The sequence below is a fragment of the Pelophylax lessonae genome, assembly GCF_965119305.1.
Source record: "Pelophylax lessonae genome assembly, chromosome: 2".
Classification (NCBI taxonomy): Eukaryota; Metazoa; Chordata; class Amphibia; order Anura; family Ranidae; genus Pelophylax; species Pelophylax lessonae.
The window spans coordinates 88,945,542-88,963,956 of record NC_138769.1 but is presented as its reverse complement, the minus strand read 5'-3'; the positions used below and the strand labels follow the sequence as shown (position 1 = coordinate 88,963,956).

Genomic DNA, 18,415 nt, shown 5'->3' with positions numbered 1-18,415 from the left:
TTTTCACTCTCTGTGTCCCATTGCAGAGATTTCCCTTCACTTCCTGTCTAATAACCAAACAGGAATTGAGAGAAAATCCTGCAAATTAAGGAAATTCCTTGGGGACCCCCAGGATACCAGAACCAGTGTCCCCATTGGAAGATTTCCCCTCTATTATTTTTCTGGGGACAACTCTAAATTTGGGATTTTCTTTTACCTATATTTTCAATGATAATGGTAAACAAGACAAATAGAGAGGGTGAATCTCTCTTACCGAGGCAAAGACAGCAATAAAAACCGACAGGTGTTCTAATCACTCTGCACTCTATCCAAAACTAAAAACAAAAGTTTTGCCTTCAGTTATACTTTAAAATGCACTTTTCGAGACAGCAGATGGTCTTTTTTTGTGCATAAGTACTTTTTAACTATACAAGAAAAAGTAGAAATGGTTTCATATTTCCTGAGCTGTAAAGAGCCTTCTGACCTCTCTCAACACCCCCCCCCCCCCGAACCCCTAAGTTGTGATCCTTCATTTAGTGACTGACTTCCAAAGATGGCCAAAAGAAAGAAAGCAATACAAAGAAAAGGTATTTATGGATTGTACATTTTGAGGCTTGCTGCCACTACTTGGAACCCTGTTGCCCTATTTCCCTAGTAAACAAGCACGTAGCAGTCATGTGAAACGTGTCTACTGTCCTACCCTGCTGTACCTTCTACCACTTATGTGAATAAAGGAACTTTTCTTCATTGGATTCCATGGTGGTGTGCGACCATTTTCTTCTTTCAATCTTCTCCTGGTGGCGAGCCGAGGTTCAGCATCCACCTTGAATCGTGGACTTTGAGTAGCCTGAGCGGTGTTATCTCTCTTCATTGCCCTATTGCCCTAGCCACTGGCCTATGTTAGGACTTTATTATTAGCGATGTTGTCAAAGCAGAAGCTCACACACCCCATTAGCAGCCGGTTGCTTGCATCATGTGACCCCAAACATGTTTTCCTGTGCATGTGAACTGTGTGCATGTGAACATGAGATCAAGCATAGCGACAACTACATTCCATCCAGAACTTCTGCCATATCCACACTGTCAGCTGGAGCTCCTTTGAAGAGCGGTGAGAGGATTTTGGTGCACAGTACCGTGGTGGGGAGATGTGATTGATAAGCTCTGATTCATTTTTTTCGTGATAAAATAAAGGGTAGAGGCACCAGAGCCTGTGCACTCTTCTCTCTCATTTGTGTGTTTGCAGCTTCCAGTGCTTGCTGGTTGCAAGAGCAAAAAGGTTGGGGTGCTATTGAAGATTAACCCTTTCAAGGCTGGACTTATATTTAGTTATATTGAACTTTTGGACCCTCTTCATGCAAGTCACTTGTGGCGTTAGTGCAAATACTGGCATATGTGAATACATGTGACGTTGTAGAAACAGCCCCGGGGAAGACCAGTTGAAATTGTGTTTAGACAGTTGTTAGTCTCACTGCCTTCCTAAAGAGCACAGTATTTTTGTAAGGACAGAAGCAAGTCATCTTAAGCCACGTACACACGACCGATCTGACGATTTTCGGCTTGTTAGTATGGTGCTTCCGACAACCGACTCCGATTTTTCGGCTGAAAAAATTCTGATGTGCAGGCTATATAATTTTTGTCGTCCGTCAACACACGTCCGATTTTCGTCACATTAGTACAGATTTCGACGGGGAAAAATCTTATGAGCAAGACTAGGCATGCTCAGAGATGAAAAAAACACATAGAAAGCAAACCAACACATGACATCACTTCTGAAGTAGAATTCTGTCGTACGGGAAAATTCGTGTGCAGTCTAGAGCGCATTCCAACCAACGGACACCACTCTGGACAAAATACGGACAACCGGTCGGCGGAAATTCGTTGCGTGTGTATGAGGCTTAAGAAACAACACTGGTCAACAAGTGGGACTGACAGCCCTAAACATGAACCAGGTCCATGCTTTACAGCAGATGAGTAGATAAGACATCTGTGTATCCAGTGCCTGCAATGTATAGGATCATGTGACTAATGACAAGGCCACATGGCCACCTAGTAGCTATTATCTTCTATTCACTTAGTCCTAAATTGACACTACTCAGCAATCTTTATATTTATTTAGGAAGTTTGGGTTAAAATGTAGCTTTTTTCTCATAAAACAAGTCAGATCTGGTTTATATAAATACCCAAGACAGTGCTGCGCCAGAGCATAAATGTGCAATAAACATAAATGTGCAATAGATACCTCCAAAGTACTAAAGATATACAAAATATTCACATAGATGGAAGAATCCAATAAAAAGTGCTGAAATAATCAAATAATGTAATGTGTCCAAGTAAAAGAATTGGATAGTGATATAAGGGTCCCAATAATCCCACAGATGTCCAACGCTGCACCTCCGTGAATGCGCTTCAATTCACCACCACCAAAAATTAAATCCTCTCAGCTCAATCTCTGACCCAAGAACCAACCAGGGTCAGAAGCAGCTTTATCCCACAGGGGTCAAAAGATGGTAAGAGGGATTGTGTGCAGGACAGCAGAGGGTCTCCCAGGGTCAGGTATCACTCATCCACAGGTATGGAAGGAGAAGACACAAGAAATCTAAGGGTCTTGGGTAAGTATTTAAAATACAGGAAAAGCACTCGATAGTGCATATGTGACAACTGTTGAGCAAATGGTATGAGAGGATGTGACATCTGGCAAACAGGCTCCCCCCCATACGCGTTGCGTCGGCGCGCTAGGCGGTGACTTCTTCAGTAGGGGAAACAACACTGGTCAACAAGTGGGACTGATAGCCCTAAACATGAACCAGGTCCATGCTTTGCAGCAGATGAGTAGATAAGACATCTGTGTATCCAGTGCCTGCAATGTATAGGGTCATGTGACTAATGACAAGGCCACATGGCCACCTAGTAGCTATTATCTTCTATTCAGTTAATCCTAAATTGACACTACTTTGACCAGCAATCTTTATATTTATTTAGGAAGTTTGGGTTAAAATGTAGCTTTTTTCTCATAAAACAAGTCAGATCTGGTTTATATAAATACCCAAGACAGTGCTGCGCCAGAACATAAATGTGCAATAAACATAAATGTGCAAATAGATACCTCCAAAGTACTAAAGATATACAAAATATTCACATATCAGATGGAAGAATCCAATAAAGTGCTGAAATAATCAAATAATGTAATGTGTCCAAGTAAAAGAATTGGATAGTGATATAAGGGTCCCAATAATCCCATAGATGTCCAACGCTGCACCTCCGTGAATGTGCTTCAATTCACCACCACCACAAATTAAAGCCTCTCACCTCAATCTCTGACCCAAGAATCAATCAGGGTCAGAAGCAGCTTTACCCCACAGGGGTCAAAAGATGGTAGGGGGGATCGTGTGCAGGACAGCAGAGGGTCTCCCAGGGCCAGGTATCACTCATCCACAGGTATGGAAGGAGAAGACACAAGAAATTGAAGGGTCTCCGCTAAGTATTTTATTAAAATAATACACTTACAGGAAAAGCACTCGATAGTGCATATGTGACAACTGTTGCGCAAATTGTACGAGAGGATGTGACGTCTGGCAAACAGGCTCCGCCCCATATGCGTTGCGTCGGCGTGCTAGACGGTAACTTCTTCAGAAGGGCAAACAACACTGGTCAACAAGTGGGACTGACAGCCCTAAACATGAACCAGGTCCATGCTTTGCAGCAGATGTGTAGATAAGACATCTGTGTATCCAGTGCCTGCAATGTATAGGATCATGTGACCAATGACAAGGCCACATGGCCACCTAGTAGCTATTATCTTCTATTCAGTTAGTCCTAAATTGACACTACTTTAACCAGCAATCTTTATATTTATTTAGGAAGTTTGGGTTAAAATGTAGCTTTTTTCTCATAAAGCAAGCCAGATCTGGTTTATACTTGCTGTGTTAAGTAACATGTAACTGACAGATAGAACGTGCATCCTTATCTTCTGCACATGTGGATCAGTTCCAGTTTCATTCCATTAAAAATTCTGAACGTAATCCAACCGCTGTTTTGTTCTTCGCTTCTTGTCCATGTGCCGTATTTGGATGTCACGGCTAATACTCCCGGCATGAACTGGTTTTCTCATCACAGCTGTGTTTTTACAACTGGGATCACCATCCCCCTCTGAATGTATACTCCCTTCCCGGTTCCATATCTCTCTTCTTTAATGGACAGGCTTTTTGTATCTTCTGTTTGTCTTAGTGACCTCCAAACATTCAGTGTGCCATTATTCAGACATGCATGTATTTGAAATTCCATATTTAAGTGCTGTGTTTACTTCAAGACAATAAATTACTTTAGTCAGTGGAGTTGATTTACTAAAGGCAAGCAGGCTGTTCACTGTGCAAGGGAATTTTCTCTTAGTTTGGGTTAAAGCTCTGCTGGCTTTGATCATCCAATAATATGCAAGAAAAATATATACATATATCTTTTTTATCTTTGCATGTACAGTAAAACCTTGGATTGAGAGTAACTTGGATTAAGAGTAACTTGAAATGAGAGTAACTTGGATTAAGAGTGTTTTGCAAGACAAGCAACATTTTTAAATACATTTTGACTTGATAAACGAGCGATGTCTTGATATACAAGTAGCGTCATAAACTGAGTATATTAGAGAAGAGAGGTGCCTCTAAGTGTAGCAATATAGTTACATTTAGGCTACGTTCACATGTAGGACCGCTGATCTCTGTTCTTACACCAGTAGCCATGTCCAATCACAGTTAGAATCACGCCCCTAGGACACACTTAACCCCTCCCTCTCCAATACAGTTAACCCCTTCACTGCCAGTGTCATTTTTACAGTAACAGTGCATATGTATAGCACTGATTACTGTATTAATGTCACTGGTACCCCCAAAAGTGTCAAAAATGTCAGTCAAGGGTTCGATCTGTCTGCCGCAATGTCGCCGTCCTGCAAAAAAAATCGCAGATCGCCGACATTACTCGTTAAAAAAAAAAAAACATTAAAAATGACAAAAATCTTTCCCTTAGTTAGTAAACGCGATAACTTTTGCGCAAACCAATCAAAATACGCTTTTTGCGATTTTTTTTTACCAAACATACGTAGCAAAAAACAAATTGGCCTAAAATGTTAAAAAATTTTGATTTTTACATTTTTTTTGGGGAATTTCATATAAAAAAATGTGAAAAATATTGTTATTTTTGCAAAATTGTCTTTATTTTTTTGGTTTATAGCGCATGATCAAAAATGTGCACAGGTGATCAAATATCACCAAAAGAAAGCTCTATTTATGGGGAAAAAAAGGACGTCAATTTCATTTGGGTACAGCATCGCACGACCGCGCAATTGTCCGTTAAAATCACGCAGTGCCGAATCGCAAAATAGGCCCTTGTCAGGAAGGGGGTAAAATCTTCTGGGGTTTAAGTGGTTAAATGACACTCTTAGGTTCACCTGTAGGTAACATGTGAGATTATACATTTCTTGAGTCACCTTTAAGAATTAGTTTGGAAGGAAAAACGCTTTAGGAGATTTTCTATTGCTAGCCTCTTCACATTGAACTTAGATAAAGAAATGTTCTTTATTCACCAAGAGAACAAAGTAAATGTATGCCATTATTATATCATGAGACAAGTCTTTGTTAAGTCAAGTTGCATTAGATCTCTGGCAGAGCTAATTATTCTGATAAAGAAATACAAAGCATATTTCTTTATCAGTCTTAATAACATTAACCAAGAACCATGGCAGTAAAAGTTTTGAAGTTCAGTGCCAAGCTTAGCTTTGAGTTCTCTTGCTGCTTGAAGTTTGTTTGAGGACACATGCCTAAAAAACGTAGAGAATGTCTAAACTTTTGTTTGTTAGATCAGGCTTGAGTCATTTATTTTTCCGCTTTTAAAAGATAAATAATTTTTCTTGCAGATTTAAACAGCAGGCTTCTGATTACTGCACAACTACTACAATGATTGCACAACCTTGTTGATTCTTTCTTTTTAACGGTGCATGTAGTTCAGGGGACAGCAACACTTCCATTGCAACCCACCCATCGATCTGGCTATGTGATGGGTAGATTGCAACCCTCCTGTGTTGCCAACTCCCATTTGCCACAATGGGCATTGCAGAACTGGGGAAACTTTTAGTGTTATATGACACAGCCAAGAGGAGACCTGCAGTAAGAGGACTTCCCTGTGCCTGTCATATTTGCATTTGAGGTGTCGTACATGCATTTTACAGAGGGCGAGGGTAATTGGCACTATGGGTTGGATCTAGCTTGGTGGGGGGGATTGTTAGCTACTCCTGACCTCTGCACTCTGCATTACTTACTCCTAACCTCGCATTTCCTTGGCACTCTGTGTTATTTACTCCTGACCACTGCTATCTGCATTATATACTACTGACCTCGGAACTCTGCAATATAAATTAATAACCCCTGCACTCTGCATTACTTACTCCTGACCTCTAAACTCGGCATTACCTCTGCACTCTGTGTTATTTACTCCTGACCCTTGCTATCTGCATTATATACTACTGACCCCTGAACTCTGCATTATATATTACTGAGCCCTGCACTCTGCATTACTTACTCCTGACCTCTGAACTCTACATTACCTCGGCATTCTGTGTTATTTACTCCTGACCCCTGCTATCTGCATTATATACTACTGACCCCTGCACTCTGCATTACTTACTCCTGACCTCTGAACTTTGCATTAGACGTATATTACTGACCCTTGCACTCTGCATTACCCCAGCACTCTGTGTTACTTACTCCTGCCCTGCACTCTGTGTTTTATAGTACTGACATCTGAACTCTGTGTTACTTACTCCTGACCCCTGCTCTTTGCATTATATACTACTGACCTCTAAATTCTGCATTATATATTACTGACCCCTGCACTCTGAATTACTTACTCCTGACCTCTGAACTCTGCATTATACGTATATTACTGACCCTTGCACTCTGCATTACCCCAGCACTCTGTGTTACTTACTCCTGCCCTGCTCTCTGTATGTGATAGTACTGACCTCTGAACTCTGTGTTACTTACTCCTGACCCCTGCTCTTTACAGTATAAACTACTGAACTCTGAACTCTTGTACCCTTCCTTACTTTTGAATGGTGTCTTGCTGGGTTAACACCTTAAGAAAAAAAAAAGGCACGCTGCACCCTGAGGGTATTCGGTCTCCTCTATGTTGTTCAAGTAGATCTCCACCTTTTCAAAGTTGCCCTCCCCCTGATGTAGTCATTTTGGCAAATGAGTTGTTGCCTAAGGTAAAGACAATGAATATTTGCCAAATTAATAAAAGCAATCAAATGTATTTTTGTATCTCTAATCGATTCATTCATTTAAACTGGTTTGCATGCTCTACAGTGCTTTATAATTGTGTTTCCTTTGAAAGTACCATGCTTAATTAGGGAAATTGCCATTTATCAAATACAATTTTTGTGTCTTTGTAGGTTGGCAAATTGCTTAATCCATTATGGAAGCACTGGGGGTGAAGAGCAAAAAAAAAAAAAAATGACAACCAGTTATATAATGAATAGAGACAGTTTCATTAAAATTTATTATAGAGCCCAAGTCGTTGGGAAATCTTGAAAAATATTTTACACTTTAAATAAAAGTAGACTTTTTTCTGCTGACACCTCCATGTGGTAGACCAGTAATTTTTACTAGCCGTTGTTTTTACTGTTTTATATTAGTCACTAAACTAGATGACAACTTGAGAGCCTAGGCAGTGATGGGGAACCTTGGCACCCCAGATGTTTTAGAAAATACATTTCCCATGATTCTCAACTACACTGCAGAGTGCATGATCAATATGGGAAATGTAGTTCCAAAACATCTGGGGTGCCAAAGTTCGTCATTACTCTCCTAGAGGGACCTACATAGAGGGATTATTCAGAAGGGTCTCTAGATGTGATTCACTTTTAAAATAGTTTTAAACCCAATAACTAAAATCTCACAAAGGCTTTAACATTTTAAAGTAGAACTAAAAGCTAAAAACATCCTAGGGCTTAGAGACATTTAAAAAGCATGAACGTGACTATAAAACGGCCACCCCCCTACTAAAAAAGAAAAAAGCTTCAAGCATTAATAATGCACATTGATGTGCTTTATAAATATGCATTGCATTCCACTACAAATGTGCATTGCATTCCACAAATGCCGCAATAGGAATGAATGAGAGCATTAAATTTTTTTAAAAAACTGTTAGAAGAGTCTTGTCAAACTGAAACTTGAACTGTCAAAGTCACATGCCTGGCTCACCTTCTATCAGAGAGCTCTCTCTGCTGCATTAAGCAGACAGAACTCCATGAACTACCAGATGCTCCACACCCTGGCATGCATTTTATGAATGGCCTGTACAATGCAGGCAGCAGTGTGCATAGTCCTGTGGAGTGTAACAGAGAGTAGATAGCTATATCCTACTCTCTGTTATAAATCAGCCCTCTGCCGAAAAAAAAAACTGTTTCTCCAAATATTTTCTATGGTGTGCAAATTCGCAATGCCTGCAGTATATGTAAGATGCTGAGCATGGAGCAAGGTGGCAGTAGTATAATATAACTCCGCTGTGACTACAAAGTAGTTTAGTCATCAGTGACACCCAGTGACCAAAGAATGACAAAGTGGGATGCAGAAGAGGTGCTGGGGAAGATGGCCGTATCTACGATGTAACAAAGAGCTGTCAGGAATAGAGGAGGGCTAACTAAAAGGTAATTCTGCCAAAAGGTACAAGAATGCTATGCATCCTTGCACATTATGGCGGGAGCTGCTCCCATTTTCCTAAGTCTTCATGTACACTGCCTTACATTGGCAGCTCCTAGATTTGAGTTTAGGAGCTTTTGGAATTTTTTTGCCAAAGCTCCTTAACCACTTAAGCCCCGGAAGATTTTACCCCCTTCCTGACCAGGGCCTATTTTGCGATTCGGCACTGCGTGAATTTAACGGACAATTGCGACGATGTACCTAAACGAATTTGATGTCCTTTTTTTCCCCACAAACAGAGCTTTCTTTTGGTGGAATTTGATCACCTGTGCGATTTTTTGATCATGCGCTATAAACAAAAAAAGAGTGTCAATTTTTCAAAAATAACAATATTTTTCACATTTTTTTGTATGAAATTCCCCCCAAAAAAATGTTTAAATCAAAATTTTTTAACATTTTCGGCCAATTTGTTTTATGCTACCTATGTTTGTTAAAAAAAATGCAAAAAGCGTGTTTTGATTGGTTTGCGCAAAAGTTATCGCGTTTACTAACAAAGGGAAAGATTTTTGTCATTTTTGTTGTTTTTTTTTAAACGCGTAATGGCGGCGATCTGCGATTTTTTTGTGGTACTGCGACATTGCGGCGGACAGATCGGACCCTTGACTGACATTTTTGACACTTTTGGGGTTACCAGTGACATTTCTACAGTAATCAGTGCTATACATATGCACTGTTACTGTAAAATTACACTGGCAGTGAAGGGGTTAACTTTTTTGAGAGGGAGGGGTTATGTGTGTCCCTAGGGGCGTGATTCTAACTGTGATTGGCTGTGGCTTGAGGTGTAGGAACAGTGATCAACGGTCCTACATAGTAGAACCGTATAATCACTATTCCTACACAGGGGAGAATGACAGGCGGCTTGTTTACATCAGCCGCCTGCCTTTCTCCCTCTGCACCGACGATTGCCAAGTGACCGGCGGACATCGGGTCCGTGGTCAAACGCGCGGGGGGGTCCGTGATCGCGCGGGAGCGTGCTTCTGGGGGCGCGCGCTCGCTCTCTAGACCCTCACATGCTAGCGACGTAGTACTACCTCGCTTTGCCTGTGAGGGGCTGACCGCCCCAGTAAATAGTCGTGCGGCGGTCGGCAAGCAGTTAACTCAACCCTATAAAAGCCTATGGGATTGATTTACTAAAGGCAAATATACATTGCACTTTGCAAAGTGAAATTGCAATCTGCAAGTGCGGTTGCTCCAGAGCTTAGTAAATGAGCAGAAACTCTGCTGACTTCCATCATCCAATCATGTGCAAGCAAAAATGCATTTTTTTTTATTTTCCTTTCATGGGAATGGATACTCTTTACAAAGTAAGGCCTTACCTCATTTACTAAGCTCTGAAAAAACTGCACTTGCAAAGGGGCAAATGCACTTTGCAAAGTCTATTTGCCTTTAGTAATTACACCCCTATGTGTCAATGTACACATAGGCTTTTAGAGTTTAGGAGCTGCTGCGTTTAGGTGAGCTTCATCCTCCCTCTCCTGAACGCGGTAGAATTGCATTCAGAATAGGAACGTTTTGATTGCCGTCTGCGGGAAAATGCAAAATGTGGCAAAATCTCTGCAAAACCGCAGCAAAAACATGCCGCATTCTGCATTTCTCCGCACCTGGGATAAATGTAGGCTAATTTACATGAAGCCGTAGTCTCAGAGTTCCTCTTCTAAAACACCAAATGTTTTAATTGACAGATTACCTGGTGATCCAGACTTGAAAGTCTATGTTCAGACACTGTCTATTATAGGTTGACAGATGTTTTCCAGTTGTGGCCTTCCTAAGTCACTGTCCTCTGTGAGCATCGCCACTTTTGTAGTTCTGGTTTTGTGATATTGTGTAAATAAAGTTAAGTTAGATGGCTGTTCTAACTAATGAATGAATAGGCTTGCTCGTGCAGCCAATAGGCACATGCCTGCTGTGCCTAGTGGTCAATCTGACCGGGATTCTTGGGCATTAATGTATGTAAGTATGGTAATGGGGTGGAGCGGCCATTACCTACATTTTCCAGGAAAATGTGTCCCTCTTTTTATCTTAGAAGTTTGGGAGATATGTATGAACTTCCCTCCCAGGTGAGCATTATATGTCATGTTAGGTAGACTTTAAAGCATAACTCCAATTTTGTTGACAAAAAAAAAATTCCCCTCTGGGTGATCTCTGTACATTGCAAAGATTTTAACAAACTTTGTTGCAGATTCCTAACTTTTGTTATTCTGAATAAATCACTGTTTGTTCCTCTGTGCCTCTGTGCTGAGTGGGTCTAATGGGAGTGGTTTCATAATTATCAATCAGCTGTGCAGCTGCAGGGCTCCAATGAGGAAATCTGCTGGGCCTGCATCCCTTTAGATGTGTTCTTATTGGGAGTATCTCACCAAAAATGACATTTTTGTTGCAGGGGATGCCAGAAATCTGACTTGTATCTTAGGCAGACTTCTGGGAAAATTGGTGAGCCAATCACACAAGCAGGAAATGATGTTTATGGTGTGTGGTCACAGGACAGCTCCAGGTAGCCACATTGCATTGCATTTTCAGAAAATTACAACAGCTGCAGATTGAAAAGGAAAGGTCATTTTTAATAACATTTAATCACAATATGATTTGTGTCGCAATTGTATACGCTATATTGTTTTTTCTTTATTTGCTGATTTTCTTTTTTCCCCACGAAAGTGGAATTACCCTTTAAACCTGACCATAGGCAAAAAAAAAAAAAATGTTTGTTTATTTGCTATATAAAAAAAAGTGCAGGGGTCCTTTAAAGCTGAACTTCATTGAAGTAACATGATTTATTGACGGAGCTAAGGTTTCCCCCTTGAAAGGGTTCTGCTTGCCAGTGTAACTGTGAACATACCGATTGATAAAGGCACTTGGAAGAAATGCTGAATTCTTAAACAGAGTCAGAGGCTAGATGAGGTCAGAGCGATTCTGTTTTGGAAATTACAGCACTCTGTTTTCATGTCAGCCTTTTATACTCCACCAAACAGTCTGCTTTAAAATTCCGGTTTACACACTAGCATTTCTTTCCATAATACCGGCTACTCGTTTGGAAAGTAGGGTCTGCTTTACAATGCCAGCGGTGGGCACAAGGGCACAAGTGTTATAGTCCCAGTGGACCCTGGCCAAATGGCATTCTTTAAGAGTCATCAGAGCTTTTCTGAATTCCACGGGGGAGTTTGTTATTGTACCTTTTTTTTTTTTTTTTGCTCAGTTTAAAATTGCTGACAGTCATGAAACCCCACTTAAAAAAAAAAAAAAAAAAAGACTTTTCTACAGCCAAGGATATGGAAAGCATTAAGACAGGCATATTCCCATAACAGGATTTTAATACTGAATGTTGTATATGACTATACCAAGTCTGCTTATTGATTTCAATCTTTTGGCAAAGGGATCTTACTCTGATTTCTTGTTCTCAATAAAAATACATCTATTGTTTAAAGTTCCCCTGGCATCTATTACTAGTGTTTAAAATGCAGCACTATCCTTTGGCAGGACCATTTCCTTTTTTATTACAGTTAAAGAAAAGGCTTTCCTGTTTTGCAGACCTGCTGAACTTCACATTGCCAAAAGATTTATAGGTCTTTAAGATGCATATATGATGGCCCCAGTGACATAAGCCCCGTACATCCAGGGGGCCTTCTGTCCAGTGTAGAGCAAGGGTTGGGGGGGGAGTCAGTGGTTCCCCTTTCCCCTGGCCAGTACTAATAAAATATGTTGGCCATGAGTAGAGATTCTTCATGCACACATTAACCACTTCCCGATCACCCGCCGCCTATTTACTGCGGCAGGGTGGCTCTCCTGCGCAAACCGACGTAGATTTACGTCGGTCGCATGTGGTAAGCTAGAGGGCGAGCGTATGCTGCCGGAGGTGCGCTCCCGCCCCTGCTCGGCAGCGGGGAAGCCGATGCTCCTTGCCGGCTCTTGCCGGAAAGTAAAAACTCCTGCGCGCATGCGCGGGAGTGACGTTATCGCGGCATCGTGGTAAGTATTTCATAATGAGCTCGTATGCGATGCATACAAGCTCATTATGCCTTTGTCCTGCAGGTTTTTTTTTATTTTTTCATGAGTATACAACCGCTTTAATTTGTTAACTACTTGCCGACCACCGCAAGTAGATATACTGCGGCGGTCAGCCCCGGCCAGGCAAAGTGACGTATATATACGTCACTAGCCTGTGACCGGCTTGTGAGCCAATAGAGGGCGAGCGCGCGCCCGCTTCGGCGCGCGCCCGCCCGCTTCGACGCGTGCCCGCCCCGGCTCGTTCACTGAGGAGCCCGCGCGTGTGACCGGTGGACCCGATGTCCGCCGGTCACACTACGATCGTCGGTAGAGCGGGAGAAAGGCGGGCGGCTTATGTAAACAAGCCGCATGTCATTCTCCCCTGTGTAAAAATGGAGATCAGACGGTTCTACTATGTAGAACCGTTGATCTCTGTTTTTACAATAGTAGACATGTCCCATCACAGTTAGAAGCACACCCCTAGGACACACTTAACTCCTCCCTCTCCAATACAGTTAACCCCTTCCCTGCCAGTGTCATTTTTACAGTAACAGTGCATATGTATAGCACTGATTACTGTAGAAATGTCACTGGTACCCCCAAAAGTGTCAAAAATGTCAGTCAAGGGTCCGATCTGTCCGCCGCAATGTCGCAGTCCCGCAAAAAAAATTGCAGATCGCAGCCATTACTTGTTAAAAAAAAAACACCAAAAATGACAAAAATCTTTCCCTTTGTTAGTAAACGCGATAACTTTTGCGCAAACCAATCAAAATACGCTTTTTGCGATTTTTTTTACCAAACATATGTAGCATAAAACAAATTGGCCGAAAATGTTAAAAATTTTGATTTTTACATTTTTTTTGGGAATTTCATATAAAAAAATGTGAAAAATATTGTTATTTTTGCAAAATTTACGCTCTTTCTTTGTTTATAACGCATGATCAAAAAATCGCACAGGTAATCAAATACCACCAAAAGAAAGCTCTGTTTGTGGGGAAAAAAAAGACGTGAAATTCGTTTAGGTACAGTGTCGCACGACCGCGCAATTGTCTGTTAAAATTACGCAGTAAAAAATCGAAAAAAAACCCCTGGTCAGGAACGGGGTAAAATCTTCCGGGGCTTAAGTGGTTAAAGATATTGAAAACCATTTGTCATTTTCCTTCCACTTCACAATTATATGCCACTTTGTGTTGGTCTATCACATAAAATCCCAATAAAATACATTTACGTTTTTGGTTGTAACATGACAAAATGCGGAAAATTTCAAGGGGTATGAATACTTTTTCAAGGCACTGTAATGCATGAATGAGTGCTACTGCGCATATTATAAATAAGCCCTAAGGAAAACAAGGCCATATAAGGCCAGATATAAGTGTGTGTCCTCTTGGCTAACCTTGTTATGATCTGTATTGCAGGAAACTGTCTGCTAGATCAACCGAGAAATCAGATTCTGGGACCAGAGGAGCTTCCCGGACAGAGTTATGATGCTGTTCGTCAATGCAAACTTGCCTTTGGGCCGACATATACCGTGTGTCCCGGGATGGATGTCTGCTCACGTCTATGGTGTGCGGTTGTTCGTCAAGGTCAGATGGTGTGTTTAACCAAGAAGCTGCCTGCAGTAGAGGGAACACCTTGTGGAAAGGGGAGAATATGTCTGAATGGGAAGTGCGTTGATAAAACCAAGAAGAAGTACTACTCGGTATGTATGCTTTTCTCTTATTTAGGCCTCATGCAAACTGGGCATTTGCCCAGCTCTTCTGAATGCTCTCTTCTCCTATCAGGAGAACAGCTACATAAAAAATGCTCCTAAAATAATGCTTTGCAAAAGCGTTTACGTGTGCTTACGTGTATTTGTTCCATTGGCAAGAATAATAATTCATTCAGGCCATTGTAATGAATAAATGCCCAAGCACTAAGTGCACCTAGTATTTAAACATCTCACGTATTTTTCCTGTCTAAACGCTCCTCTCCGGCACGCGTAAGTAATGTTCTATTTTTTTTTACTTTAAATTCTGCTGTGTCCTGTGCATGGGTTGATTTACTAAAACTGGAGAGTGCAAAATCTGGTGCAGCTCTATATGGTAGCCAGAGTTGTATAAAGTACTCAAAACCCATACTTGAGTAAAAGTACAAGTGCTCGATCAAAAAGTGACTTGAGTAGAAGTGTAAGTGCTCAATCAAAAAGTGACTTGAGTAGAAGTATTAAGTATTCAACATTTTTTGTACTTAAGTATTGCAAGTAGTTTTTTAAAAATTTTGTTACTCAAGTACTGAAAGTAAAAGTACCAGTAGTTTTGAAAAAAAAATTGCCACTCAAGTACTGAAAGTAAAAGTACCAGTACTGTGTTATGTAGTTATTAAAGAAAGAAGTCAAAAGTTTGAACATCATATTGTTTTTTATTATTTCAAATGCAGCTTTTATTTATACATACAGTAGCATTTATTTTCGTATGCGCTGATAATACACATGTTTTGAGCTTCATGAAACCTGCCATCTACTGTTCTGGCAGTGGTAATTTTTTAGTAATGAGTAACTATGCAGCACAAAAAAAAAATATCAGAGTAGAAGTATTGAAATCATTGAAAAAATGTAGTGAAGTAAAAGTGGAAGTAGGAGAAAAAAATTCTACTCTAGGAAAGTACAGATACCGCATTTCGGTACTTAAGTACAGTAGTGAAGTAGTTCTACTTAGTAACTATACATCTCTGATGGTAGCCAATCAGCTTCTAACTTCAGCTTGTTCAATTAAGCTTTGACAATAAGACCTGGAAGCTGATTGGTTTCTATGTAGAGCTGCACCAGATTTTGCACTCTAGTTTTAGTAAATCAACCCCATACATACAGGGCATTTAGAGGCAGAAAGAAATGTCAAACACCCTTAAAAGCAGCGTTCTTGATGCCCATGAGGCCTTAAGGTTCGTGTTTTTCACATTTATATACCTGAGACGTGTTTGCTACCTTTATTTCCTCATTCTCAGACTTTATTAAAGTGAATCCAAAGCCAAAACTTTGTAGTACAAATAATAGGTGAGATCTTAAAATGGTTTGCATAGGGGCAAGAATCTCTGTTATCTATTCTATGATCAGTTCACTCATTTGTAGCCCTTAAAAGCACAGCTTTACATTTCTCAACATTAAACATTGAAGTTTCCTAATCAAACTGCATCCAGGTCAGATTGTACATTGAAAACATCTTATCATTTTTACATTTTTCTGAAGGTGGAGGAACGAGAGCTACACTATTGTCAAAAGTATTGAGACGCCTGCCTTTACATGCACGTTTTTGGCATCCCGGTCTTAGTTCGTAGGGTTCAATATTGAGTTGGCCCACCCTTTGCAGCTATAACAGCTTCAACTCTTCCGGGAAGGCTGTCCACAAGGATTAGGAGTGTGTCTATGGGAGTGTTTGACCATTCTTCCAGAAGCACATTTGTGAGATCAGGCACTGATATTGGACAAGAACGCTTGGCCCACAGTCTCCGCTCTAATTCATCCCAAAGCTGTTTTATCAGGTTGAGGTCAGGACTCTGTGCAGGCCAGTCAAGTTCCTCCACCCCAAACTTGCTCATCCATGTCTTTATGAACCTTGCTTTGTGTTGCAAACTGTTGGCATTATATAAATCCTGTATAATAATATATGTATTCCAACTGTGTGGTTAGTTGGTGGCCTAGAGTTCTACTGTAAATGGAGAATCCAGTTGGTTATCATAGGTACCAACAACCTCTTTTTTTATGCATTGGGCCTAGAAATACATTATTTTTGCAATCTATAGTACACTTCTGTTGGCTTGAAGGTTCTAGTTTTATCAATCTTTTGTAATGCAGATTTCCAGTCATGGAAACTGGGGGTCCTGGGGACCATGGGGCCAATGTTCTCGCACATGTGGTGGAGGAGTACAATTTGCTTATCGTCACTGTAATGATCCCGCCCCGAGAAACAGTGGAAGATACTGCACAGGGAAGCGTGCAATCAACCGATCGTGCAATGTTAATTCATGTCCATCTAATGGTAAGCAATCTTATGTCTTCTGTTTATGGGGGTTACCAAACAGAATCACAACATTTTTGAAAAAAAAAAAAGAATCACAACATAAACTGCCATTGCTATATACAAGAAATATCATTTTACCTTTTTACCTTGTGAATAAGCGCAGAAATAAACTATTTAGAATTACAATACATTTGAAGAAAAACATTAGGCACATTGATAAAATATCCATCTAGTTTACTTATAGATTCCTTCAAAGGCTATGAAGTAATTTTTTTTTTTTTAGTTCAGTTAGTGTTATTACTTAAAATCTAGGTGCCACATTCAAAAGCTGAAATGTTTGCATGGATTGTGACTGAAATCAAAAGAACATATATGGGCAAAAATTAAAACATCCACCAGTAGGTTCCTAAAGCCTAAGTGCAGCCTAAATAAACACAACAAATCAGCACAAGGGATGTAACTTACAGTCAGTGCAATGTGCTCCTTGTGCTGATGTTTCTTCTTTTAGGTGAAATATGTCTATGACAATCCCACCCTAAAGCCCCACTGCAGTAATCCTCTGGTGCAGTGGGGGTTAATATAAGTGGAAAGCATCTAAAAATGGAAAATGGGTGCATGATTGTTAGGTCCGTCATCCTCCATTTGTTGATCCTGTTTCATTCATAAAGCTTTAATACAGTTTGTGTAAATGGCAGACCTGGGCAGAAAGGGCAGGCATAGTCAGGTACTCTTGATGACAGCCCTTTAGCACTATTAATCTCTGCCACACCAGATGATTATAGCGGTGGGGTGGGGGCATGGTCAAAGGAATATTTAATCTAATAGAAGCATCAGCACAAGGGATACATCCAACTGACTTTAAGTTATGTTCCTTGTGCTGATTTTTGTGCTTTTTATTTAGGCTGCGTTACAATAAAAAAGGAGCTTGGATTATAAGCGCCGGTTCACATTACCGCAAAGCTACTTCGGGTGGCGACCTCCGAGGTCGCGGTACGAGCAGCGCGCCGCGACCTCGGAGCGGCCGCCACGGACTTCATAACATTGAAGTCTATGGCAGTCGCCTCCTGGTCGCCCCAAAGAAGCTCCGGACCCTTTTTCTAGGTCGGAGCGACTTGTGTCGCTCCTATTAGAACGGGTCCGCAGCTTCCCTATGGGAGGCGACCTGCGGCGACCTGTGAGGCGACCAGGTCGCCTCACAGGTCGCCCTAGTGTGAACCGAGCCTAATACTTGCCTTCTCTTCATTGTGTGTCCCCACAAAAATTCCTGTTTGTGAATAGATGTACTTCGATTTCCAGGATGAATGATTCCAAGCATCATTTCAGCACAGAGGATCGAGGACATCCTGTGAGTGCAGGCTGTCATGGCATTGGCTCCTTCGAGGTTATCAACTTAATAGTATTTTTATTAAAATAAGCAATTAATAAACAAGTGTCACATACTATTAAATACATGGCAATACACACACATGCAACTGACACATTTCATTCAAAAAGACTTCATTTGAGGCCCCCCTCTGTTCTTTCTCCTGTTTGTGGGGGTTCGCTGTTATTCCAAGAGTACACAATTTTATTGGAGAAGAGTAGTTCCTGAATATTCTGTCGCTGCCATGAATGAGGCTTGCTGAGTGATCTGCGCTGAGATGGTGATGGATGCTTTGTACTTTTTGGGTGTTGAAGGACAACTCCAGTAGTGCGTACTGACCTTACGGCTAACTTACAGTT

General features: G+C 40.9%; 1 protein-coding gene across 1 annotated transcript in view; it reads left to right on the top strand.

The window, feature by feature from the left end:
- The window catches only part of ADAMTS5 (ADAM metallopeptidase with thrombospondin type 1 motif 5), a 174,545-nt gene that overhangs the window by 127,899 nt on the left and 28,231 nt on the right, over positions 1 to 18,415 (top strand). Inside the window, exons 4-5 of the mRNA XM_082246133.1 lie at positions 14,117 to 14,400; positions 16,528 to 16,711. Coding sequence (XP_082102259.1) covers positions 14,117 to 14,400; positions 16,528 to 16,711 — 468 coding nt within the window. The remainder of the gene's footprint in view (positions 1 to 14,116; positions 14,401 to 16,527; positions 16,712 to 18,415) is intronic.